Source organism: Mustela nigripes, chromosome 18 (assembly GCF_022355385.1).
Source record: "Mustela nigripes isolate SB6536 chromosome 18, MUSNIG.SB6536, whole genome shotgun sequence".
NCBI lineage: Eukaryota > Metazoa > Chordata > Mammalia > Carnivora > Mustelidae > Mustela > Mustela nigripes.
This window is the reverse complement of record NC_081574.1, coordinates 39,345,572-39,373,324: the sequence shown is the minus strand read 5'-3', so window position 1 is coordinate 39,373,324 and position 27,753 is coordinate 39,345,572. Positions and strand designations below refer to the sequence as shown.

The 27,753-nt window shown below is 38.6% G+C and overlaps 1 protein-coding gene across 2 annotated transcripts in view; it reads right to left on the bottom strand.

The window, feature by feature from the left end:
• PSD3 (pleckstrin and Sec7 domain containing 3) overlaps window positions 1-27,753 on the bottom strand; it is a 736,339-nt gene that overhangs the window by 446,388 nt on the left and 262,198 nt on the right. For both annotated transcript variants that reach the window (XM_059384334.1, XM_059384336.1), the window contains one exon: window positions 24,348-24,456. In XM_059384334.1, the coding sequence (XP_059240317.1) occupies window positions 24,348-24,456 (109 nt within the window). The remainder of the gene's footprint in view (window positions 1-24,347; window positions 24,457-27,753) is intronic.

Sequence of the window (27,753 nt, the reverse complement as noted above, 5' to 3'; positions counted from 1 at the left end):
TAGGACTTCTAATACTATGCTGAACAAGAGTGGTGAGAGTGGGCATCCTTGTCGTGTTCCTGATCTCAACGGGAAGGCTGAAAGCTTTTTCCCATTGAGGATGATATTTGCTGTGGGTCTTTCATAGATAGATTTTATGAAGTTCAGGAATGTTCCCTCTATCCCTATACTTTGAAGCGTTTTAATCAGGAACGGATGCTGGATTTTGTTGAATGCTTTTTCTGCATCAATTGAGAGGACCATGTGGTTCTTCTCTCTTCTCTTATTGATTTGTTCTATCACATTGATTGATTTGCGAATGTTGAGCCATCCTTGTAACCCAGGGATAAATCCCCCCTGGTCATGGTGGATTCTGGTAAGTTTTTAAGGAAAACATCCTTACCCTAATTTGGGACTATATAGGATAATATGGGATAGTAACTGCTTTTTTACAGATCAAGAGTGTAAAGCTGAAGAAAACCTGGCTGACTCAAGCTTAGAAGATCAGGAGAGCAAGAAACAACCCTCAGACCAAAGTATGAGAAAAAAAAAAAAAGGCAGTTTAGTTGCCAGCCCAAATATGAATATACAGAACAGCAGAAGGAAACAAAACAAAATCATTATCTCACATGGATTATACTTCATTCCCGTCTTTTAATCTAGCACAGTTTGGGGATCTGGACCTTTTTTTCTTGTTGACTGCTTATATTAACTTATTTACAATAATATTTATTTCATGTTATTGTTAATATAAACTATGTAAGTATCATTTTTAGTAGTAATATAACTTAAGTTACTATTGAATAGTCTGGTTATTTCCACTATTATTCCAAGTAGATTCTTGCACTGACAACTGGCTAATTATTCAGAATGTAATCAAATATATATTATTTGGACATAATCAAAATATAAGCCTCCACAGACCCAAAGAAAAGTTCCATGAAGTCTCTGGGTTTTTTTCTATTTTGTTCACTGCTGTATTCCCATGCCTCTGAGACACTCAGGAAGCACAAATATTGAACTGCAAGGCCAGTTCAAGAGGGCATAAACTCAGGTGCATGTAATAAACAAGGAGAAGCTTTACAGTCAGGAAACTGCCTTCCTCATGTATGGGGCCCAGGATGAAATCAGAACCCAAGAGTGCCAGGACAGCATTAGAGTTGAAGGAAAGTATGGTCTGGAGCTAAAGGAGTGACCTGAGGGGGTCCTTACCCATACACAAAAGTAAAACTTGAAAGCAAATACTATGAGGAAGTGAAAGTCCCCTAACATAGAAAAGTTGGTAAGTATCCAAATGGCATTCGAAGGGGCAAGCAAGCTAGCCAAAGGGCTCAGTAAGCCATACTTACATAATTCTCTATCCTATAAGCTCCTTTATTTGCTGTTTCTATTTCCTCTCCCTCTTTCAGTAAGAGATTCTGTTCAAAAATTCTCGTATTAACTACATTAATGTAAAATGTAATTTCACCTCTCTTTAGGAATCAGTAAGGGCATCCATGAGCTAGATGGCAGGGAATCAGGACCAGAACAACTCTAGACCCAGCCTCAACAACGGCGCACATCTGCTCAGCCAAAGGATGGAAGGAAACAGAATTTCTTTTAGAACCTGTGTCCATCTGCTTATGTAGTAATAAGCCACCGAGGTTGTGATTCTACCTCTTCTGCCCTGCTTCTCTCTCCATGGCTTGTTACACTTCTTCCTCTACCCTTGAATTATAGATAGTATCAAGAATCGATTAGTTCTCAGCTCACTGCTCTTCTCCCTTAGCATTCTCTGCCTTCTAAAATGTAAGAGCTTGGGGCACCTGGGTGGCTCTGATGGCTAGCATCTGCCTTCAGCTCAGGTCATGATTCCGAGTCCTAGGATTGAGGTCCAGGTCTGCTTCTCCTTCTCCCTCTGCACTGACCCCTACTCCTTCTCTCTCCCCTTTCTCTCTCTCAAATAAATAAATAAAATCTTAAAAAAATAAATAAAATGCAAGAGCTTGGAATAAATAGTGTTCCAAAAGACAAACTGGTACGGTGGCAAAAGCATCCTAAATGAGTTAATACACATAAAGTGCTTAAAATGGCACCCAGCACACAGGAAATATTTAGTACAAACTAGATGATATTACTATTACTATTAGGAATCAATCTTTGCTCTTACTTACTATATAATTTGGCAAATAATTTTGTCTCCGAGCCTCAGCTTTCACCTATTACTTTAGAAAAACTGATTAAAAGTCTACTTTTTTTCCCAGTTTTTGTACTAAAATAAAAATTTGTAATTAATTTGGATTCACAATTCAAACAATAATGTAGGTAAACAAGATGTTTACCTCCCAAGGTTGCTATAAGATTAAAATCAGAGGGGCATCTAGGTGGTTCAGTTGGTTAAGTGCCTATCTTCGGCTCAGGTCATGATCCCGGGGTCCTGGGATCAAGCCCCATGTAAGGCTTCCTCCTGCTCTGCAGGTAGCCTGCTTCTCCCTCTCCATTTGCCCCTCCCCTGCTCATGCTCTTGAACTCTCATGTCTGCTCTCTCTCTCGCTCTCTCTCAAATAAATAAATAGAATCTTTAAAAAAAAAAAAAACTTTGTGGTTATTTTGTTTTAGATTTAAGTTGATAATTTCAGTATAGTATTCATATATGTCTATATCTTTAGCTATATCTATATCTAAATAAAATAGTTTTTCATACTGTTGTTGATCATCTATTTCATCTTCCTGTTCTCTTATTAATGAGATAAGATTTTGATACATCCTTATTGTGTATATGTGTAAAAACTATGTGTTTCACATTTTTAAAATTATAGCACTGATCATCAATAAAAATAATTGGACCAAAAAAAATAATTGGGGAAAAAAAAGAAAAGAAAAGATTAAAATTAGAAAGACTACATGAAAAAGTAGCTGAAAACTATAAGATGGTATTTGAAAGTGGGGCTCTACACTGAAAATTCCAGGTGGCCAGACCTGACATCTCTCCAGAGCTTCAGTCCACCTCACACTTCTGTTGAGTGGGAAGTACTAGTCACATAGAGACCACCATTAATAAAAGGAGAAAGATGTCAATGATTTAGTCAATTCAGAAGAAACTGCCAATCAGCCAGACCAGACATCGTATTGTGGTAACAGAAAAAGGGGAGAAAACAGAAAACTCTAGACCAGTCTGTATCCTCTTAATTACAAGCCTGAAGGAGGCCAAATACAGAAGAAATCTTGCCAAGGAGAGTTAAAAGTCTCGAGGCTACATGATAATGACAACATATAAGAAACTTTGGTTAATGACAATATAACGAGAAAACAAATACAAAATAAACCACAGCTAGAAGCAGTTCGCATATAATCTAGCTAGCTGCCATAGGGGGAAGGGTGAGGAGGTGTCTCAGGAGGAGTCTAGAAGAGATGTATGTCTCATGTAAAGAATGCAAAGGAAGAGTTCTGGATGATGGGCTAACTTGAGACGCTCTGCCCTATGCTTCTCCGCAGACAGTGGCCACGTCACTACAATAACAAACCATGAATTACACATCCACAATATTTCACCATGTGAACCCCCTGCCTTCTCATTCTGAAAGGCACTGCCAGGAAGAAGGAAACCTGGACTGAGGAAATAGATTCTCTCTTTCCTAAGATCCTGTATGGGATCTCAGAGCAGCCTCCTCTAGGAACTGTGTCTACCATCCCTGGAAAGCTGAGTCTGCCCAGAGAAGCAGAGAAGAGTCAACAATTTCTAACTGTCTGATAGATGTCTCATGTTACACATTCAACATGTCAGAATCATAGTGACTACCTTCCCTGAAAAGCTAGCTTTTGAGAGAGAATTCCTACTTTGATGTAATATTAATCTCTCCTGTCACTTTAGAGTCCTCACATGTCCCGTATCTTTAGTCTCCAAGACTATAACAAGGTTCTTAAAGTCTTGTGCATCTATCCCTTCCTTTCTATTATTACTATCACTTCTCTAGAGCAGGTATGATTGCTTTAGGAATTAGCTACTGGTCCTGAACAGCCTACCCACCTCAACAGGAACTCATATCCTCTAACAGACTCCAAGTAATTTTGCCGTATTTATCTTCCTAAAGCACTTTTCTGATAGCACTGTTGTCACTACTGTCCCATTATATGCCCTCCCCTTCCCCCAAACAAAACAAAACAAATCTTAAACAAGTTCCCAGTGTGACTAAATTAAAGGCTGTAATTCTTTAACCCAGGAGTCTGCAAACCTTTTCTGTAAAGGACTAAATAGTAAATATTTTAAGTTCCATGGGCCATAACATCTCTACACAAATAGGTGACTCTGCCCTAGTAGCAAAAACAACCACAAACGATGGTAAACTAATCCATGGCTATATTCCCATAAAACCAGTATCCAGTTATTCCCTCTTTTCCAACTATGTCTTCCTCATTACTCATGGCCCCACTCAAATTCTATTCCCTGAGCTCCTCCATGCCTAACCCAACTCCATGATCATCCCCTCCCTTTTACTCTTAAAACATATACTGCCTGTACTTTTCATTGGATCCTTATATTTTCATTATTTCATACTGCTTTCCCTACTTTTCATCTCAAATTTTCTATATCCTAGATACTGTAAAAGTTAAAAGGTATTCATTAATTCTTTACCAAGATGATGACAATGTTAAGTTACACGGCAATCCATGGATATATTGACCCAAAAGGGGACCAAGTCCCCTTATTTTTAACAATTACAGCAAGTGAGCCCTATACAGTAAATAAAGAAATTTTTTAAATCGAAAAAAGGAAGTATAAATTGACCCTTTTGGCCTTTCCAGTACAAAGTACATCTTACAAAAAACAATGACAATATTGATTCAGTAACTGATCTACTTAAAAGAAGTTATTTTACCAATAAATATCTTAATAGTGTTGTTGATTTAGGATAATAGTTATACTTGTAGCACTAGAAAATATAATCCTTAAACTTGTTTTTCTGTTCCCCAAGTCTCAGAGAAGCAGTTCTTAATTATTTGCTATCATGGACCTCTTAGAGAAAGCTATGGACCCTCTCCCAAAAAGAAACATTCAAATGGACATTTATATAAACTCTGTATAAAATGTCTGGAGGGCTCACAGACCCCCTAAAGTTAAGAAATCCTCCCTTAGAGAGTTTCATGTTAGACATTCACAGCTCTTACTCACTCCCCTAAGAAACTTTCCTTTTAGTTCAAGTCATTCAAAGAATTTTCAATGCACCAAAGGATTTGTCGATATTTTTTTTTTTACATTGTCAAAGAACAAACTATTATATCCAAATCAGAAGACGTCAAAGATCATAAACAATGGAAATGAAAAATATATAGTTACAAGCAAATGGATGAGAGGGGAGAGGAGAATACCAGCAATGACTTGCAGATTTCAAACTCACTTCACTGCTTGCTAGGAAAGCTCAGATGGCCTGGAGACACATCCACCACACCCAGGTTTCCTCCGGCCAACACATATTACTGCTAAACCTCAAACATCAGAAGTGGCAGTTTTATGTCCTAAAACAGCAACTCAAGAAAAACTGCCATTAGCAACTAATTGTAAAATATCTCTTTAAAACTCAAATTCAGAGATAAAAATGAGTTCCTAAAGATCAGTGTAATAACACACTGTGAATACAATAGCAGATAAATAAAACATATAATAATATTCATGACACATAGTGGCTGAATTATAATTTTCTTTCACTTTGTCTTCTTTTATAAGATAAATTCATTAAATATATTGCTAGATAGGATTTAACTTTTATGTCTTTAGCAAAACTCGGCACAAGAGAATGAGCGCAAAATATCGCAAAAATGTAAATTTTAAAATTCAAACATAAAATAATTAAAATCAAACTATTCGTAGAAGTAATTCACCTTGAATATAACAGGTAAACTGATGACTATGGAATTTCAAAAATAGTCACATTCCAGTCAAGGTAACAAGGTGTAGTGTAAGTCTCATTTAATGAAAGAAAAACTTGTACATAAATGCGTGCCTTTCAGAATGACTGATTCAAAAGCCGAGGCAGGCTATAAGGTACAGAGTGGACCCTCAAAGAAACAGACAAACTCAAAGGGAATAAGTAAAGCTTCTCAGGACACAGACTTCAAATCACAGCTTTCTAAACTGATATTAAAGGCCATGATCAGACCCTCATTCACCCTTCCACTTGAGGCAGTATTCTACTGTCCTCCATAACATCACTCTCATCTTCTCCCACAACAAAATGTTCTCCCCATTCTTTCCACATACTCAAATCCTACCTGTCCTCTAAGACACAGAACACATCTGCATCCCTCCAAGAAGCCTCTGATGACTCCTTCATTCCCCACTCTATTCTCTCCTCTCCTGTATATAATATGATGACCCCATATCCCTGATTTCCCACACTGCTCCTGATCTCGACAGTCTGTCTCCTTTTAGGAGTGTATGCCTGTCTCTAGCAGGATCTTTAACATGGAATTAGTCATCTGTTCATGAGATTTAAGCCAATTATCTGGCACTTAAATACATCATCTTCTATTTAATGACTCTGAGCATGAATATCATCTTGCTTGTAAGTTCATCAGTTTTTATAAACACTGATTAGCAGTACTGGGTATATAGCAAACACTCAATAAATATTTGCAGAGATTATTTAAATGTATTAAACAAGAGAAACTTATTTCCTGCCCCTATTTTCTTCTCTTACTTTTAATTACCTCGATATAAGAACCAAAGCTACACAAATCTCAGTTCCCAGCACATTTTAGGGAACTTGCCACCACAAAGAAACTCTAATCATTTTTCCTTTAAAAGAACGGGGTCTCACACTTCTTTTAAAAATTCTCTTTACTTTCATCAAGACTAACTCAAAGTTCACCATATCAGCTGTTCCAAGGACAAATGAAGAGAACGTATTTTAAATATTTAACAATCTGTCATCAAAAGGGCAAGCTCTCTAAACTGCTTTTACTAATATAGTTAGCTGGATTTTACATTGAGCCATCCTTGTTCATTTGCTAGGGCTGCCCCCACAACCTCACAACAGGAATCTTTTTGTAAAATTGTTTGCAGGTCTCCTGACACACTGAAATAAACAATCTATTCCTTAAGATTTGCCCCTGGCCTTGTTAGCACCACTATTTTATCAAGTCAATGAATACAGACTATATACTAGAACATATGAAAAGTACAGACATAACGAGGGAAAAAAACTGTTGGGGGGAAACAAAACTAAGCCATGGATGAAAAGGTGCTTAGTTTTACTCACTGCTATTCTGTACTTTGTCAAGAAATCTCTAATTCTATAGTGTTGAAAGCAAAGAGAACAGTGTTTTTATGTATTTTTTACTTCTATCACATTCCTGGCATTATAATTTCCCTCTGGATGAGAAAGGTTGGGTTGGGTTGCTGAATCAAGGAACTGAATGCAAGGAAAAAGGGGCAGGCTAGATGCTCCAATCATAGTGGATAAAGAATTTAGACATTTAGGTATCCTGAGACACAGAAGACTGCCCCAGTAAGAATTTGATTTCTTCCTAATTTAATGGCCCTGTCATCAGCACCCTAATGCTGCCAACAGAAAGGAACATGCATTAAATAATGTGATGCCTTAGGCCATATCTTCTTTCCCTCCCAAAGGAAAATATAAGGAGGTATTGCACTGCATCAACACCTTTCAAAAAATAATAAGCTCTATGAAACCTAAGAAAGAAATCCTACAGACCAACAACATAAAAATATTTTAAGAGGAAAAATTATGCCTTCAAATTATATTTCACACAATAGCCCAACAGGTGAGACAGATAAAAGAGGGGATGCCTTTGGCTGACTGGGATGGGGCATGGACTTATATAACCACAATCTCCTATTCCCCAAAACCTTAGGGAGACATAAAGATTTTGGTTTCCAGATTAAAAAGAAAAAAAAAAAGTGAACCAAAAAAGTTAGTTTATCCAGTATCATACCACCCATTGATGACAGAGTCAGAATTACAGCCCACTTTCTTTTTTTTTTTTTTAATTTTATTTATTTGACAAAGATCACAAATAGGCAGAGAGGCAGGCAGAGAGAGAGGAGGAAGCAGGCTCCCTGCTGAGCAGAGCAGGGCTGGATCCCAGGACCCTGAGATCATGACCCGAGCCGAAGGCAGCGGCTTAACCCACTGAGCCACCCAGGCGCCCCTAGTCTTTCAATTATTACATATCCAATAATATTGACTTCTTTGGAAGTTTTTGCAAAATTTATATACAAGGGGAAAAAACAGCATTCCAGACTGGGTTTCATACATTATTTAAATGCATCTTATATTCAGGCAATATTATTATCAACAGCCTACCAAAATGTCCATCTGAGGGTGTAGCTGATTAACATTTCTATTTCAAAAACTGAAGTTTGTTTTTTGCCATAAAAATTCTAAAACCTTTAATTTCATAACATCAAAATGAGATTAAGACACAAAGATTTAATGTGTATTTGTACACCACTGGAATTTTTATAAACCTCCAGATTAGATTAGACAGAAAGAACAAAAGCATACTAACTGACCTTCAAAATGAATCTGCAAGAAATCTGCCTGCAGAAAAAGCAAAACAGCACTTGTGACCCTCTGCTGAAAGTGTTACACATTTTGTCCACCAGAGGGCAGTGTTGTCTCACTATTAACAGAACTGTGCGCCCAGTTAAACTCAGGGATAAAATCCTATTTTCAAAAAATTCTTTCCAAGCTTTTGGGGAAAAAGGTTTCCTAATGAGGAAAACCTGGAAATCTAACATTAGATATATGCAATTAGGTTAAAATTATATCATAAAAGATGGTTCCAGTTTTCAAAATTATTTTGTGCCTATGAATTAATCAAACCTCTAGGTATAGGACTATCCTAAAAGGAACGAAGACTCACTATGTCCAGTTCCACCTAGCCAAGCTTGCTGCAGTTCTGACTAGTCCTTAATCCTCACTCAGCCTGACACTATAAAGCTCAAGAAGGTGGTGGGCAGTGGCAGGTAGAATAACGTTTATCAAATATTTTAAACCATTTCATGATGCTTAGGGCATACTGGTCCTTGTTATTAAACATCTACCCCACCATACCCATAAAAATACTCTTCACTTCGCAGTAAATATATCCATAATTTTAGCTTGAGAGATTCAGTCTCTATCCTGTCTCAGTGACAAAAACCCAATGAGGGCTGCCAAGGGTTTAGGGGCACAGAATATGCAAGACCACTTCTAGAGGTCTTTTCAGGAAAATAGCAACCAACTACCCTGAGTGATTTTAACAAGTCACAGGATCATGAGGTTTAATCTAAACAACTTTACACATACATATATATACTATGTGATACACAGAGTTGTCTAGACACACACACAGTTAACTCCTCATTTCTAGACACTTCAGTCTTGATCTTACTAGATTCATCTACGGCATGAATTACTCCCTTATTAAAATCCTTTCCGTCATTTGCGAAATACCTTTCCGTTCTGATTTTCCTTTAAACACCACTCTCTCACCCTGACCTTTAAATTTTTTTCTCTTCAAAGTGCCATCTTTTCATTTTGTACATGCTTCCCAGGCAATCCTATGCACTTCCAAAACCTCTTCTCTCTGGCCAGACCTGTATGCCCACCTGCCCACCAGATCTCTCCATCTGAGTGTGCCATAGGCATCTCAAACTCAACACATCCAAATGTCACCATTCTTTTCTTGCCGCCCACACCTTCTCCTTCGAACCTGCGTTGTTGAAAGGCACAACCATCTCCGCAGCCACCCAAGCAGATGCCACTCAGGGCCTCCCTCCTCTTCCTTTCCACATCCACTCAGCAGGAGCCCCTCCCTCTGCAGGAAACCTCTGCTCTTCATTCTCCACCGCCTTAGTCCCTTCCTCAGCACAGATCCCTTGCATTCCCACGTGACTCTGCAGCAGAGGCACTGGTGGCTTAACCCCCTGGCCCATTCATCCTCCTCCCTTACTAACAGAACTCCCAATTTTTAGCTGGGCACATGGCCACTTGGAATGAAGATTACACTTTTGACTTCCCCTGTAGCTACAACACCACGTTATAAACGACGAGCTCTAACTGAAAATGTTTTGTGGTCCTGTCCCCCAAATATCTTTGAATTACATATAGCACATGCCCCTCTACCATTCCAGTGCTCCTCCTGCACCTTCCATCTCTCAAGGAATATGGCCGAGCTCAAGCAACCACATCAGACGGTGAGAAATGTTCAAAGGCTACCAAACCAGAGAGTCCAAAGGAGTCAGGATCATCTGACTGCAGCATCAACATCTGAGCTCTAAATCATCAGTGTAGATTCCTTCCATGAGAGAGAAGAGTAAACTTTTGTCTATGTCACTAGTGTGTGTGTGTGTGTGTGTGTGTGTATGTGTGTGTGTGTGTGTGTGTGTGTGTGCGTGCACGCGCATGAGCATGCACCTTCCTAACATGGTACACAGCCAACAATCTCACCTTTCCATAACTGCAATCCAATCTCTAGGCTACTTCCTGTAAATCCCAAATGTGAAAAATTAGTCCATTATTTTAAAAAATCCATTCTATATAAACTCCTTAGCATGATATGTGAAACAGTTCACAACCTGGCCCTTGCCTTCCACAGGCCTTCTCCCTCATTCCTGCTGTGCTGACGCCAGCTGCTCTCAACAGTCCGCAGTGTTCACAGTAACACATCTTTGCATTTGCTCCTTCCTGTTGGAAATGTCTTTCTTCTGAGCACCCACTCCACCTGACCCTTAAAAACCCTGCTTGGATAATCACCTCCTGAGAAGCCTTCCCTCCAGTCGATCTTAAGTGTGCTTCCAATCGCCTCCCAAACCTCTCTGTTCTTCCTTCCACTATAGCAAGTAGCATATTATTTGTCTATCCCCCATGGGACTTCAGTCAGACTCTATGCTTTATTTCTGTATCTCCAGCCTAGCAACTACAGATACTTATTATATGTTGAAGAAGTAAAAACCCAGAAGTGACTTTACTTGCCTTGAAGGAAGTTTCTGGCATCTGGTACCTAACACAAATGAAAATCCAGACTTCCTGATTCTTCGCCCAGGCCTGTTTCCAGTGCATCAGCCTTTCCCCAACTGTGTTCCAATAACACCCATGTAGGGAAGTTAATAATGTTAATAGCATGTGGGTTTCCAGTCACTCCACATGACTTTCAGTTCCACTAACCTGTCAAAGTCCTTCCACCCTGTCTCCCCACCCTGCTGGCTACTTTCCACCCAGAAGATCTTCTCCCTCAGCCTCTCCCTCAGTCAGGGTCCCCTTCTCCATCCAAGAGCCACCAGCCCCAACCCAGGTAGGACTCTACTCTCCCAGTACTTTTTTAACAATCCTCTAAACTTCAGCTTAACTGTATCCTGAAACTCACAAATCTCTACAATTTTCTTTATTCTTTCTAAAAACAGAGTTTTCGCCTCTCAGAATTTTTTATTTTTTTGACAGAGAGAGATCATAAGTAAGCAGAGAGGCAGGCAGAGAGAGGAAGGGAAGCAGGCTCCCTGCTGAGCAGAGAGCCCAATGCGGGGCTTGATCCCAGGACCCTGAGATCATGACCCAAGCCGAAGGCAGAGGCTTTAACCCACTGAGCCACCCAGGGACTCCTCGCCTCTCAGAATTTTTGAGCACTTGCCCTTTCTTTCTGTTTTTCCAAGATTACCTAGAGTGGAACTGTACTTTATCTGTAAATCTGCTCAGCCTCTCAGGACACAATCCCTCACAGCTGAAATTCAGCTACAAAGAGTAAGTTGAGCTCTTCCTGGGCTTTTGCTTCTCAGCACTGTTGGCTCTACCATTTCCAAAAAGGCAACTGCTCTCAGTGATAGGAAAAACCCAACCCAGCAGGAGTTTTGTATCTATACTCTATCTCAGAAATCTCTTAACATGAGCTCCTACACCCTTAGGAAGGAGTGTAACCCTCCCTTCCCCTCTCATCAGACACCCTATCGTTACTGCACTCACCCCTCAAGAGCAGGACGGCTCACCGTGCAATCTGGTAACACCAGAGTATCAGTCACCCAGGGCATTCATTACAGTACTAGGTGTTCAGGTCACGCACCAAAATCAGAATTGGGGGGGGGGGGGGGGGGGAGTTCAAGAATCCAAACTGTTTTTTTCAGCTTTACTGAGATATAACAGATAGTAAAATAGTAAGATTTTAAAGCGTACAAGGTGATATTTGATATATGTATGCACTGTGAAAGGAAGTATTTGAGGTCTTACTTTTTATGATTTTATTTATTTGAAAGAGAGGGATACAGTGAGAGAGGGAACACAAGCAGGGAAATGGGAGAGGGAGAAGCAGGCTTCCCTCTGAGCAGGGAACCCGAAGCGGGGCTCGATCCCAGGACCCTAGGATCATGACCTCAGCCAAAGACAGACGCTTTAACAACTAAGCCACCCAGGAGCCCCAGTACTTGAGTTTTTAACAAGCATTCCAAGCATCCAAGGTTGTCAATATACCTCTGCTAACAAGGCAGGGCAGGCTGGACAAAACAGGGGCCACAGAATTCCCAGAAACTATCACATGAAGCCTGAAGCAGCTCCCTTCATTCATCCTAAATGTATAACACAAAGAATATCATCTAAGTATGTCATGAAGTGGGAAAGGTTTGCAGGGTTCCTAGAATTTGTAGAGAACTATTAAATCAGTATTTCTAGGGGAGATTCACAATGACCATTTTCAAAACTTCCACTGGGCAATCTGATGCGCTTAAGAAGCATTGCTTTAAAACAGCAATTCTCAGAGAGATTGGGTGGCTCAGTCAGTGAAGGATACGACTCCTGATTTTGGCTCAGGTCACAGTCACAGGGTCATGAGATCAAGCCCTGCAGGCTGCTCTGAACTCAGTGCAGAGTCTGCTTTAGATTCTCTCCCTCTCCATCTTCTTCTTCATCTCCCCCTGCCCCTCCCCATACTTGCCTGATGTTCTTTCTCAAATAAATAAAATCTTTAGAAAAATTTAAAAAAGCAATTCTCAACTTCATAAGATCAAAAATGCCTTTAACTTTATAACAAATATTTTACAATGCCTCCTTTATTATTATGAAGTGACATTCAAAAATAGCAAAACCTGCCTAAATATAAAATTCAAACTAATCAATAATTTATGGAATGTGGTACATTCATGACTTTCATTATGTAAATGCATAGGTTAGGCAAATGCTTGCTTGCTTCTAAACACAGAGTCACCCGGATGGGAAGGCTCAAGCAGATAACATGTGTGTGGAACTGATGACTCAACAGCCATGAACACCACCTGTGAGACATGGTATTTTGAAACGGTAAGTTTTAGTAAACTTCCAAACTAAGTAAAATCTTTCCTTGGTTCACATGATAGTAACAGTGCTAGAAAATTCAGGGATATTTAAAATAATGCAAAAAACATTTTGTTTATATGTCGCAAGTCCAGGCATGTCTGGGTGGCTCAGTGGGTTAAGCATCTGCCTTCAGCTCAGGTCATAATCCTGGGGGCCTGGGATCGAGCCTCATACTGGGGAGCCGGCTACACCCTCTCCATCTGCCTGCTGCTCTGCCTACTTACGCTCACTCACTCTGTCAAATAAATAAAATCTTTAAAATTTGTTTAAAAACAAATAAGGGGCGCCTGGGTGGCTCAGTGGGTTAAAGCCTCTGCCTTCGGCTCAGGTCATGATCCCAGGGTCCTGGGATAGAGCCCCGCATCGGGCTCTCTGCTCCGCAGGGAGCCTGCTTCCTCCCCTCTCTCTCTGCCTGCCTCTCTGCCTGCTTGTGATCTCTGTCTGTCAAATAAATAAATAAAATCTTTAAAAAATAAATAAATAAATAAATAAATAAAATGTTTAAAAAAAAAAATATGTGCTAAGTCCAGATCATTAGAAACGTGTTTTTCCCCAACATGAACGTCCAGTAGGACATTCACAGTCAGGCAGCAAGTGGAACAATTCTTCCTCCTGCAGTACTATCCCACATTCGATTATAAGATGCCTACCATCCCTGGTGTTCCCCATTAAATTTCATGAGCCAACCCTCACCCCAATCACTGAGACAGTTAAAATCATCCCCACATGTTTCCAAAACCACGTCCTTAACATAACCATTCAAGCTCCTCAAGCAGCAAGAACAGAGGCAGTTGTATCAGGCCGCAATGTAATTTGCCCTCGTACTCCCGTCTTACATTATAGTAACTCCAGAATCTCTACCTCATTCCACCCATACATTTCCCAAAGCAAATATTTCCATAAATACTAGCAAAACAGGAATTGCTGATGAAATTCCTCATGAATGAACAACTATCACGGACATGAGAAAACTTCATAAATTCTTTAAAAACTAATGCACACTATTTTTTAATAATCTAGTCATGTTTCCTATTGACATTACTTTTTAATTTCAGAGCTGTCCTCTCATTTATCTGATGATCTTCAAACTGGCAGTGATTCCTAAGCCCTACAGCTTTGGGTTTATATATAGCTCAAGTAATTACCTTTTTAAATACAGCAATTCTTTTAAGTTTTTATTTAAATTCCAGTTAGTTAACATACAGTGTAAGATTAGTGTCAGGTGTACAATATCGTGATTCAACACTTCCCTACATCACCGGGTGCCCATCACAGGTGCCCTCCTGAATCCCCATCACCTATTTAACCCACAATCCCATCGACCTCCCCTCTTGTAACTATCAGTTTGTTCTTTTTTTTTCTTTTTTAAAGATTTTATTTATTCATTTGACAGACAGAGATCACAAGTAGGCAGAGAGGCAGGCAGAGAGAGAGGAGGAAGCAGGCTCCCCGCCGAGCAGAGAGCCTGATGCGGGGCTCGATCCCAGGATCCTGGGATCACGACCTGAGCAGAAGGCAGAGGCTTCAACCCACTGAACCACCCAGGCGCCCCTATCAGTTTGTTCTTTATAGTTAAGACTGTTTCTTAGCTTGCCCCCACCCTGGTTTCCCCCTTTGCTCATCTGTTTTATTTCTCAAATTTCACATATGAATGGTATTTGTCTTTCTCTTACTTATTCGGCTGACCATAAGACTCTCTAGCTTCATCCACATCATTGTAAATGGCAGGAATTCATTTTTTTTAATGGCTGAATCATATTCCACTGTATAAAGATACCACTTCTTCTTTATCCATTCACAGTCAATGGACACTCGGGCTGTTTTATAATTTGGCTATTACACATAATGCTGCTATAAACATGGGGGTGCATGTATCCCTTCAAATTTGTGTGTGTGTGTTTTAATATTTTATTTATTTATTTGAGAGAGAGAGAGAGAGAGTGAATGAGAGAGAGATCAAAGCCGGGGGAGAGGCAGAGGGAGAAGCAGGCTCCCTGACGAGCAGGGAAGATCCTGGTATCATGACAAGAGCCAAAAGCAGACACTTAACTGAGCCATTCAGGCTCCTGAATTAGTATTTATAATGCCATAGTTCTTAAGCCTGTGTATCATAATCATCACCTGGGGAGCTGTTTAAAAATTTAGAGATGCCTGAGTGCCTTGCCCACGCGTTTGACTGCAGAGGACAGGAGAAGGTGGGGCCCAGGAATCTTTGTTCTCTTTGGAAGGTCCACAAGTGATTTTCATGCCAGCAGGCCCAGTTCCAGTTTTGTGCCTCCTGAAACTTACACAACCTGAGGTGCTCTCTTTAAGAGAAGAAGAAAAAACCGCTATGTCTCTCAAGCCCTTGGAAAAGTCCTGTGCATGAGCTTCATGGTTTACCACTGCTGATGCTAATCATGCTTGCAAACTACCACATAATGAATCATTATCACAATACATGACTGAACCTGTCAAGTCTCACAGTAAGTGTAGTAAGTAAATCTTTATGCTCTCTTAAAGCAGAGACCATAAGCCCAAAATGCCTACAAGCTTCAGGAAATAACAAACGGACAGCAGGCAAAGTAGGAGATAACACAAGAGGGCTGCTGACTGGAGCTCCAGAGGGGCCAGCTGCTGTTTGGCATCAGGGCCCACTCAGTGTTGCACTCTCCAATTTTTAACAGAAGACTGAAATCTGGGTTTTTATAGGAAATCTCTCAAATTTTAAAAGTTAGCTCAAGTTTTAAATAAAACATTGGCTAACCTAAATAAACATGAGTGAAAGATATAACCTCTGCTTTACAAAATAAAAGGGAAAAGACAACTCCTATCTAAAAATAAAAGGAGGGGGCGCCTGGGTGGCTTAGTGGGTTAAATGCTCTGCCTTCTGCTCAGGTCATGATCCCAGGGATGGAGCCCCGCATCGCATGGAGCTCTCTGCTCAGCAGGGAGCCTGCTTCCCCCACCCTCTCTCTCTCTGCCTGCCTCTCTGCCTACTTGTGATCTCTGTCAAATAAATAAATAAAATCTTTTTAAAAATAAAATAATAAAATAAAAATAAAAGGAAACTTAAGACTGGACAGTTGATTTAAGGAAGATGCAGGGAGATGCTGCTAAAGGCATACTTGGATCCATTTCAAGGATCTAAATTTACTCTAAAACATCCTAACAGCACTCAACGAGTTCCTTAAGTCAAGAAAAGACTCTTTCTCTAATATAATACACACAGAGAGGAATATCCTTAAAAATGAATCGCTAAAAATGAATCCTTAATGGCTCCTAAGTGCATGAAAAAAGTCTGACCTCGACGACATTTGGTGCCTTATGTTTAGCAAGGTAAAAGCGCTTTCCTAAATGACTGTGTTGTATAACTGAAAGTAATGTAACATTACGTGCCAACTACAATTAAAAAAACAAACAAGCCTCTCTTTTCCAGTTGAGATGTACTGTTCGAAAGTTGATCATACCATACTCTCAGAAAGAGTCAAATCCTGTTCAGCTTTTCAACAGGTGCTTTAAAAAAATACAATGAACACTGGTTCAAAAAAAGTGGATCTCCTAGGCAAAACTAAAATACTGTACTGAGTAGAAGGTAGGAATAAGCTTTTTAGCACACGCTGCTCATTGATTTTTGCAATACTCCTTAGCTATCTCAGTCTAAGAGATGCCAGGCAGTTCTGAGGAGACAGCTGAGGCTATCAGTGCTATGTGCACATGTGTGGACCAAGCAGGGAGAAGATGGAAGCGCTAGACTATCATCACCCAAAACCCCAGCCAAAGAGAAAGTTCACAGTCCCTTCCTAGCCCACTTCACCTAGCCAAAACAGATTACTAAAAACTACTGCCTACCAAGCAGGGTCTGCAAAATAGCTGAAAAAACAGAGGACATCTGGATATCTGGCCAATTTAATAAGGGCCAAGGATTGGCAAGCTAATCCAACATATACTTGTGTATCATAGTGTAAAATCACTTTTCTGCTTCCCATCATGGGTTGGAAGGAGGTTGGAAGTGGAAACTAAATAAAATGTGCCAAAGACAGAGGATTTACCAAAGGACTTGGCATAAAATTATAAACCAACTTGTATCTGTGAAGAAGACAAGAAAAAAATAGAACAGAAGACCCTAGAATTAGTGGATTTGTCATTTGTTACTTTGTATATCTGTGGTTTTCTACACCAACCCATATAATGTACCTGTATATAAAATACACATAGAACCCTTAAAACTCAAACATAAAACGACAAACCAACTAAAAACTAGGCAAAGGATCTGAATAGACATTTCCCCAAGGAAGATATAAATAAGTCAATAAGCATATGAAAAGATGATCAACATCATTAATCATTAACGAAATGCAAAACAAAACACAATGAGATTCTACTTTACATCCTCTAAGAATGGTTATAATAAAAAAGGATAATAATAAGTGTTGACAAGAATGTGAAGAAATGAGAACTCTTATACATAGCTGATGGGAATATAAAATAATATAATCGCCGTGCAAAAATATTTAGAAGTTCCTCAAAAGGTTTAACATAGAATCACCACATTATCCAACAATTCTATTTCTAAGTACATACCCAAGAGAAATGAAAGCATACATCCACATAAAAACCTATACCCACATGTTTATAAAACCATTATTCCTACTGGCCAAAAAGTTCAAGCAACCCAAGTATCTATCAAACAATGAACAGATAAATAAAATGTAGTCTTATCATACAATAAAATATTATTCTGCAATTTCTTATTATGGAACAAAGTAGTGATACATGCATGGATGAAAACAACACAGTAAGTGAAAAAAACTAATCACAAAAGACCACATAATGATTTCAGTTATATGAAGCGATTAGAATAAGCTAGAGACAAAAAAATAACTTATTGGTTGCCTACTGCAGTGGGGAGGGGATACAGAATGACTGCTAGTTCATGTAGTCTTTTCTTATTAGGATGATGAAAATATTCTAAATTAATTGGTGTGATATATGCACAACTCTGGAACAAACAAAAAACCACTTAACTTCACACGTTAAGCGGGTTACTTATGTGGTATTATATATATATCTCAATAAAGCTATTAAAAGGCAGTACCATTTCTGGGTATATATCCAAAGGAAATGAAATAAGTATTTCAAAGTGATATCTGCATCTCCATGCTCACTGCAGTATTTACAGTAGCCAAAACATGGAAAGAACTGAAGTGCTCATCAACAAATAAATGGATAAAGAAAATGTGGTATAATGTGGTATATATAATGAAAGGAAGATCTGTCATTTGCAACAACATGGATGGACCTTAATGGCATTATGCTAAGTGAGACAGGACAAGCACATGATCTCACTTTTATGGAGAATCTAAAAAAGTCACCTCCTAGAAACAGAGTAGACAGGACTAAGGGGTGGGAAATGGGGAGATGTTGGTCAAAGGGTAAAACTTCCAGCTAAAAAATCAAGTAAATTGTGGAGATTTAAAGTACAATACGGTGACCACAGTTAACAATACTGTATTGCATACCTGAAATATGCTTAAAGAGTAGATCTTAAATGCAATCACTACCACCAAACAAACAAACAAAAAAAAAAAAAAAGAGAAAGAAATAGTAACTGTGAGATATAGATATGCTAACTAAATGTGGTAATCACTTCACAATATATACATATATTAAGTCATCACACTGTAAATATTAAAGTTACACAGTGTTAATTTGACAATTAAATGTCATAAAGCTGGAGAAAAAAAGAATTCTTTGGGCTTCTGGGTTACCATGATAGACAAGGACACAAGTTTGCCTCTTCTCCTTTTTTTTTTTTTTTTTAAGATTTTATCTATTTATTTGACAGGGATCACAAGCAGGTAGAGAAGCAGGCAGAGAGAGAGAGGGGGAAGCAGGCTCCCCGCTGAGCAGAGAGCCCGATGTGGGGCTCGATCCCAGGATCCTGAGATCATGACCTGAACTGAAGGCAGAGGCTTTAACCCACTGAGCTACCCAGGTGTCCCTCCTTTTCTAAATCCTATTAAAATAAAAGCAAATTTCAAAAGAAAATAATGTTAACGATGCTGAAAAAAAGAGGAATATTACTAAGCCAGAAATTTTAATGAGTTTATTAGACTGAAAGGGATGGATGGGGTTATAACTACAAAATAAAGCAGAAATCACAACCAAGACCCAATCCAGAAGGCTTCAGATATGCTAATGGTAATGCCTCAGAGAAGCTAAAAGCCCAGGGTTGACAGATGTCCATATAGGTATGGATAAGCAGAATGAGAATGGGAAGCAGAACAGATGTCACTGTGATTAACTGAAGAATTAACTACAGAACGGCTTCCTATGTTGGTCCCTCTCCCACCACCCTCCCTACCTAGAGGCTTGCTGGCATCAAAGACTTAGCTTGAATATAACAGGCAGCACACCCACCTCTACCCCTGTACCCGTCCACAAATCTCAATGCACCAAGATTCTTCTCAGCCCTTCTCTATACACAAGGAAGAGGCCTGTTGGGGATGCGTTCCACACACACAAAGAAGTTCTAGCTGTCATATTTGGAAACTCAGTCTTTTACTCATGCGTATGAATGGGGGGAAAAAAAAACAACTCCAACACACATTTAAGGAAAATGTGGCTTCCAAGAGAAGCTCCAAGATTGAATAAAATAGAACTGACCCTGGATGAAGTAGAAATTACAGAAACAGAAGGTAATCTTAGAAAAACAATTCTAATGAATTCTTTAGAGAGATTAGAAATAATAATGCATACATAAAAGAACAGATAAAATGAAAACTGAGTGATCAGAGATTGGGAAAGAGCTTTTGAAATTATAAAATAGAATTATCAAAGTGAAACTTCTATTAGAGAGAATGGAAGGTAATATTTTAAAACAGAAGGGAAAAATTAAGAGACATTGATAATAATCTGTATTTTTTAATTTTCTATAACTTATATTTGGTTCTTGTTCAAATATGTATGTCTAATTTCACATTTTCCTCTTTCATCATAATGGTGTCTCTTCCTTCTTTTATCTTTTAAACAACCAATTTTACAGTTTCACAATACTCCATCTCTGGTACTTTGAATCTTGATTCCCTGTTTTTGTGAATATGGACTTCCCCTCCTTCCATGCAAGTTCCTTCCTTTTTGCAATTTATACCATTTTAATGTGAGTTGATTAATGTTATGGATTACTGGTTTATTTATTAATATGAGAGTTTTCTGTGTCCTGAGCTATGAAACGATCCCTCAGTGGTTTTGCATTTACTTTGACAATAATTTGTGGGTTTTCGCTAGTCTGTGAAACTGAAAACTAAAGGATACCTCATTTAAAATAGAGTGGGGAGGCCAGAACGGGAGTTCTCATGCCCTACTACTGTCAACTGCAGATGCCAACAGGAAGAGAGGTATTGTGCTTTCCCAACAGGAAGAAGCCTACTTTATGAGTTCCGCAGGAGAAAGGAAGAATTTCTCACTGGCCAGCAATAAACTCAACCAATAATACCACGACTCAACCTATGACAAACTGTCCACCAACCTAAACTCTTTCTTCCAATGGACTTCTGTTCAAAGCAGCTCCTCCCATCTTCCTTTCTTTCTATAAAAGTACGGTTCCTTTCCTTTTATCTTTGGACTCCTACATTTTGCCATACTTTGCATGTCCCAAATTGCAATTCCTCTGCTGTTCCTGAATAAATGGATCAGTAAAGAATACAAGAGTAAGATTCTGTTAATTTCTAAGAGTTAATATAAGAAGTTGATCTTCTTAGCATCCCACAGGCCCTTTTACTTCCTCACACATTTCCATAACTCACTTGTGTTCTCCCTGTAAGTTGAGAACCAGAGTTTTACTCTTCTTCAAAGCCTTTCTCAATTATTTCTTCCTTCCTGATTTTGATAAAAGAGAGACCAACCAACAGTGGTTATCTGATACTGCCTTACAAACACTTCAAAAAACACACTTTCCTAAAATGAAGCCAACCTTCTGTTAAAGTATACTTATCTGACTAGTTTAGAAAAGCCATGCTGGTCATCTATGTGAGGCAACCTAAAGAGGAAAAGTGTGGTAAGTGGAAGTCTGATCATCAGCCAAACACTAATTAATTAATACAGGCCTTATGGTTAGCTCCAGATGAGTCTCCTATAATACCTCTTTCCATCTCTCTGAAGTTCAATGCAACTCCATTTGTATTCCAACAGCTGACTGGAATGGAAGAGGAGAGCCTACCTCTGGTGACTCACAGCCTCATTAAGTCACAGCACAAGTGATGTCACACATAGCAAGAGCCTTTCAACAATCACCAACTACTGTTCTCACCCTTGAGAAGTTCCTGAACGCTGCAGCTCCCAGAAAGCAGGCGAACAAAGAAACCCAGTGAAGTACAGTCATCGCTTTCCTTTCACTACACTGATGAACTAGATCTTAATTCCAAGTCATCGTCCCACAATTCACATGTTCTCCTGTACCCCATCCAACACCCTAAGCCTTGTCAGTGATTCAAAAATCCCTGCAATAAGCTGTAGTTTGCAAATAATCTTGACTTGTTTCCCCTAGAACCTCCCACCTACAACTCCTGTTAAGTCCCTGCTCAATGGCAAAGTCTAAGTCTTCTCTCCCTGTAGCGGCGACACTTTCCTTGGGCCTAACTGGGGATCACGAACCAAGTGACTTTACCTGGTCTGAATATGTCATTACTAGGGTATCACCCCTCAGGTGATGGCATATGAGTATTACTGGGGATGCATCCATTTCTCCAGCAGTATGTTTCTGGAGCACCTAGTTTAAGTCACTTATTTAATCACTTTTTTTTTTTTTAAAGAAAAAAAAACCTTTGAGGGAAGAAGTATGTCTATCAAATTCAAATAAAACACTGTCCTATTCTCTTACTTTACCTTGCAGTATTCTGAATCCGGGCAGTGTTGTGATGACAGATGACTAGTCTATGTAAAGAAATTTCAACAGTGTTTTGAAATGGGAAAAAAAAAAAAAGCCATAATTTTTTGTAAAGATATGAAAAGATATGTAAATATATGAAAAGAAAAAGAAAAAGAAATGAAAAAGGTATCTTACAACCCTCCTGTGGTAAGCAACAGCTTCTGCTGCTCTATTCCAAATTCAAGATCAATCCATCTTGATTTTCCACTTCCTTCTACACACCTGGATAATGTGCAAACTCTTTACCTTGCCTTAGAAGGCCCTCCATGATTTGGCCCCTTTTAAAATGATTATCTTGGCTGGTCCGAGTGCAGTGGTGTTTACAATTAAAATGATTATCTTGCTAAACTTATCTCTCTTCATATACTTTGTTGGCCAATCAGGCTAGTCTCCTTCCTGTCCTTCAAGCAATTTTTATCTTCTGCCACCATACCCTTGCTCATACCATTCCCTCCAATCTGAAATGCCCTCCCCCCAAATCCTCCTAATCAGAACACTAGTTGTTTCTTTACAAAAAAGTTCAACTTCTACCTCTCCAGGAAGTCAGAGCTAGAAATGATTATTCTCTCCTCCTGGTCACTTACACATCTGTTTCTCCCTGACCAAAGAATAAGTTCCTAAAAGGAAGAACTCTATCTGTACTTCTTTGCTTCCTCACAGTGCCCAGTACAGGTGACTAAACTACTAAGTGTTCTTTAAACATATTTATTGAATAAATGCATGTATACTTTCATACCTGCAGAATATATCACCACAAGAAAAAAATAATACTAACCATCTTTACCAAGGCAAATAAAAACAGGTTTAAAATGTCATTAAAATGTCATTCTGATTTGCCCCAGGTATACAGGTATACTCAAAACCTATACATAAGAAGAGCCAAACTCATCCACCAAGTCAGAGAACTATGAAGACTTTTGATATTATCTCTAATATCAAATTAGTGAAGCAAAAATCGTTTTTTATCAAAGTCAAAAATAACAGCACAAAATCACAATGTGACATGCAAAGGTAAAGCTATGTCAAGAAGGAATTGTGTGTGTGTGTGTGTGTGTGTGTGTTTTAAGAAGGAGTTTTAACCCACTGAGCCACCCAGGCGCCCCGAGAAGAAGGAGTTTTAAATAGTCTTGGACGAATCAGTATTCCCTGCCTGAGAAATAGTGAACAGATGATTAAGTGCCCCAAACCTCAAGCCCAGAATAGTTAGATATTTATGCTGAATGATAAACAGCAAATTGGGGCATTCTAATAAAAGCAGAATGATTTTTTTTTAAATAATCAAGCTGGTTTATACTTCCTTAAGAGTTTGCAGCTAATGAAATCTAATAAGTATTCATTATTAAGGTAAAAGAAATTCTTAAATGAATGCAAATGCACTACATTCTTGCTATCCCCCAATATTATGAGGTCTATCACATAATCCTATCCAACACAGAAGCCCAAAATGCAGTTATTATTTGATTTTTTTTCAACTGGACAACAACTATTATTGGGTCAGATTCCTTGTCTACCCAAAACAAAAATCAATGTCAGACAGTGACAGAATTGAGGAAAGTCAAGACTGTACTTCAAAGGTCAGGGACATGGTGTTGACGATGATGATTACAGTAAATAATAACATCAGCAAACACTTTCATAGCACTTATTACATGCTACATGTGGCTCTTAGATCTTTATATAGGTCAATTTACTTAAAACCTTAAGAGAATTCTGAGACATATGTAACTATTTTATCTATAACCTATAGAATCTCATTTTACAGAAGACAGCACTGAGGCACAGAGAGGTTAGCCTACTCAAGGTCACAAACTTCATAAGCTACAAGGCCAGAATTCAAACACAGGAAGTCTAGCTCCAGAGCCCAGATTCCTAAGCTCAGGCAGGATCCCTTTCCTAGCTAACTCCCCAGACACATTAATATCCCTTTTATCATTACTGAGTTTCTCCACCCTCATCCCTACCTTCCCACCTCTTTGAAACCCGCTCACTTTAATTATTCTTTAAAACAAACTTTCTAAGAAATACTGGATGTGATTCTTGTAGCCTGTTCTGGGTACTTTCAAATCAGTTCTTGGTCTGAAGAATTTTCAGCTTCTGAGATAGCAAAGTTCAATAGCACTTCACATCTGTTACCTGCAGGAGGAGGGTCAGGAAACACTTACTAGTATCTGGAGGTTTCTCTTCAGATCTGCCAAATAAGAACTCGTATTTGGCCTTGGCAACACTCTGGGAATGCGCTGATGCATTGTTAACCCAAACAAATGTCTCTGCCTGCAAAATTAAAACATAACAAAGACATCATTTAAAATATATCATAAAAATACATTATAAAGCAAACCAACCACAAGATAATGGTTAGGCAATAATGACATATCTACTTGACAGAATGATACAATAAGCCATTAAAAATGAAACATGAAAAAACATAACACAACAAAAAACAAAATACAAGATGATCACTGCAAGATTACAATTATATTGAAAAATAAATATACATCAATTGGGAATAAGATAAATATGAAAATTTTGCCTTGATGGGAGGGCAGAACTGTGGTACAATATCTTTTTTTAATTAAAGTATAAGTTTCAGGTATAAAACATAGTGATATAAAATGTTCACCACAATAAATATAGTTACCACCTGCCATCATACAAAGTCATTCCAACAGTATTGACTACATTCCCTATACTGTAACTTTCAACCCCATGACATGTTATAACTGGAAGTTTGACTTCCAAATCCCCTTCCCCTATTTAGCCCATCCTCCTACTCCTCTAGCAACCACCAGTTTGCTCTCTACATTTATGTTCTCTGCACTTATCTCTATTTCTGAGTATTTTTATGTTTGTCTGTTCACAGATTTTGTTTTTTAGATTCTACATATAAGTGAAATCATATGGCATTTGCCTCTGTCTGACTTACTTCACTTAGCATAATATTCTCTAGGTCCATTCACATCACGGTAAATGGCAAGCTTTCCGTCCTTTTTATGGCTGCGTATTATTCCATTGTACATATATACCACATCTTATTAATCCATTCATTTGTGGATGGGTACTTGGGTTGCTTCCGTATCTTGGCTATTAGAAATAAAACTGCAATAAACACATAGGTGCATATACCTTTTCAAATTTTTTTTGTTTTGTTTTGTTTTTAAAATTTTGTTTATTTCACAGAGATCACAAGTAGACGGAGAGGCAGGCAAAGAGAGAGAGGAGGAAGCATGCTCCCCGCTGAGCAGAGAGGCCGATGCGGGGTTCAATCCCAGGACCCTGGAAACATGACCCGAGCTAAAGGCAGAGGCTTTAACCCACTGAGCCACACAGGTGCCCCTCAAATTAACGTTTTTGTTTTCTTCTTCCAGAGCAGGGTTCCTGGATTACATAGTACTTCTATTTTTAGATTTTTGAGGTGCCTCCCTACTGTTTTCCATAGTCGCTGCACCAATTTATGTTCCCACCAACAGTGCATGAGGTTTCCCTTTTCTTCACATCCTCACTAACACTGTTATTTCTTGTCTTTTTTATAATAGTCATTAGCCATTCTGTCTGTGGGAGGGGATGTCTCATTGTGATTTTATTTTACATTTCTCTGATGATGACTGATGTTAAACATCTTTTCACATGTCTCTTGGCCATCTGTCTTCTTTTGGAGAAATGTCTATTCAGGTGCTTTTCCCAATTTTTAATCAATTATTTGGTTTTTCTTCTTTTGTCTTCTTTTAGGAGTTTTTTGGTTCCAGGTCATACATTTTGGCCTTCTATCCATTTTGAGTTTATTTTTGTGTATGGTGTAAGAAAGCGGTCTGGTTTCATTCTTTTGCATGTTGCTGTCTAGTCTTCCCAACACTGTTTACTAAAGAGATGGTCTTTTCCCCAGTGTATAGTTTGCCTCCATCATAAATTTATTGACCATATACATGTAGGTTTATTTTGGGACTATCTTTCCTGTGCAACTGATCTACGTGCCTATTTTTGTGCCAGGACCATACTGTTTTGAGTACTATAGCTCTGCAGTATATTCTGAAGTCTGGAATTGTGATACCTCCAACTTTGTGCTTCATTCTCAAAATCGTTTTGGACATTCAGGGTCCTTTATGGTTCCATATAAATTTTACGATTGTTTGTTCTAGTTCTGTGAAAAGTACTATTGGTATTTTGATAGGGACTGCACTGAATCTATAGACTGTTTGGGGTTAGTATGGACATTTTAACAATATTAATTCTTCTAGTCTGTAAGTATGGTCTATCGTTCCACTTATTTGTGTCATCTTCAATTTCCTTCATCAACATCTTAAAAGTTTTCAGAGTACAAGTCTTTCACCACCTTGGTTAAATTTATTCCTAAGTATTTTATTCTTTTTCTGATGTTACTGAAAATGGAACTATCTTCCTAATTTCTATTTCTGCTAGTCCATTATTACTGTATAGAAACCCAACAGGATTTTGTATATTAATTTTGCATCCTTGCCACTTTACTGAATTCATTTATCAGTTCTAATAATTTTTAGTGGACTCTTTAGGCTTTCTCTATATAATACCACGTCATCTGCAAACACTGACAGTTCTACTTCTTCCTTACGAATCTGGATGTATTTTATTTCTTTTTCTTAACTGACTGCTTCAGCTAAGACTTCCAGTTGAATAAAAGTGGCGAGAGTTGACATCCCTGTTTGTTCCTAGTCTCAGAGAAAAAACTTCTGATTTTTCACCATTGAGTATGGTATTAACGGTGGGTTGGCAGAATTTTTAAAATTAAATTTGTTACTTTTCTGCAATTAGAAAACTGTATTTTATTTTTAGATGCATTATTTTCCAAATGATTATCATTACCCCACACCTCAGAGCAAGAATATTTGTGCATAGGTTCTACTAAAATATACCAACAAAAAGTGGTCTTTCCCCAAAAGAGACCGTAATTTTTATATAATCAGGAACACCATTCAGCCAAACAGGAGGCACAGAGTAGAAGTGATCCCGTTTGTACTAATCCCACTTATACTAACTGTCATCTCACTTATACTAATTGTCCTAAATTAAAGCATCTGTCCCAACACTCTTTGGAATTCCTTAAAGTCCCCTATTTGAAAGAAAAGCTACAAAGGTAATTGTGAAAGTGGTTCACATCATGATTCTGAATTCCTATAACCTTCTTCCTGGTTGCTTTAGGCAACTACCAAAAATCAGGAATGCCTCCCTTCTCTGGTCTAGGATTGATTAAAAATAAGTAACAAGGCAGAAACTGGAAAACACAGAGAAATCTGACCTAGTTCATTCAAGCAGCCATTTTTCTGCCACTTTACCCTGAATTCAAAAATCAGCCAGGATCCAGCCACTGACTGCCCCACTGTTTCCACCCTCTAACTGTGAGACCTCTTTTCTCATATCTGCGTAGCAGACTTGACCATTCACTTTAAGAGAGAGAAACACAAAAGGTTTTATCGGCAACCAGGCAACTACTTCAAAGAGGGAGATTTTATGATTTCTATTATATTCTTTGGAGCAGAAATGACTGACAGTAATGATGGGGTTATGATTGATTCCATCATCCTGCTGCAGAACAGTTCA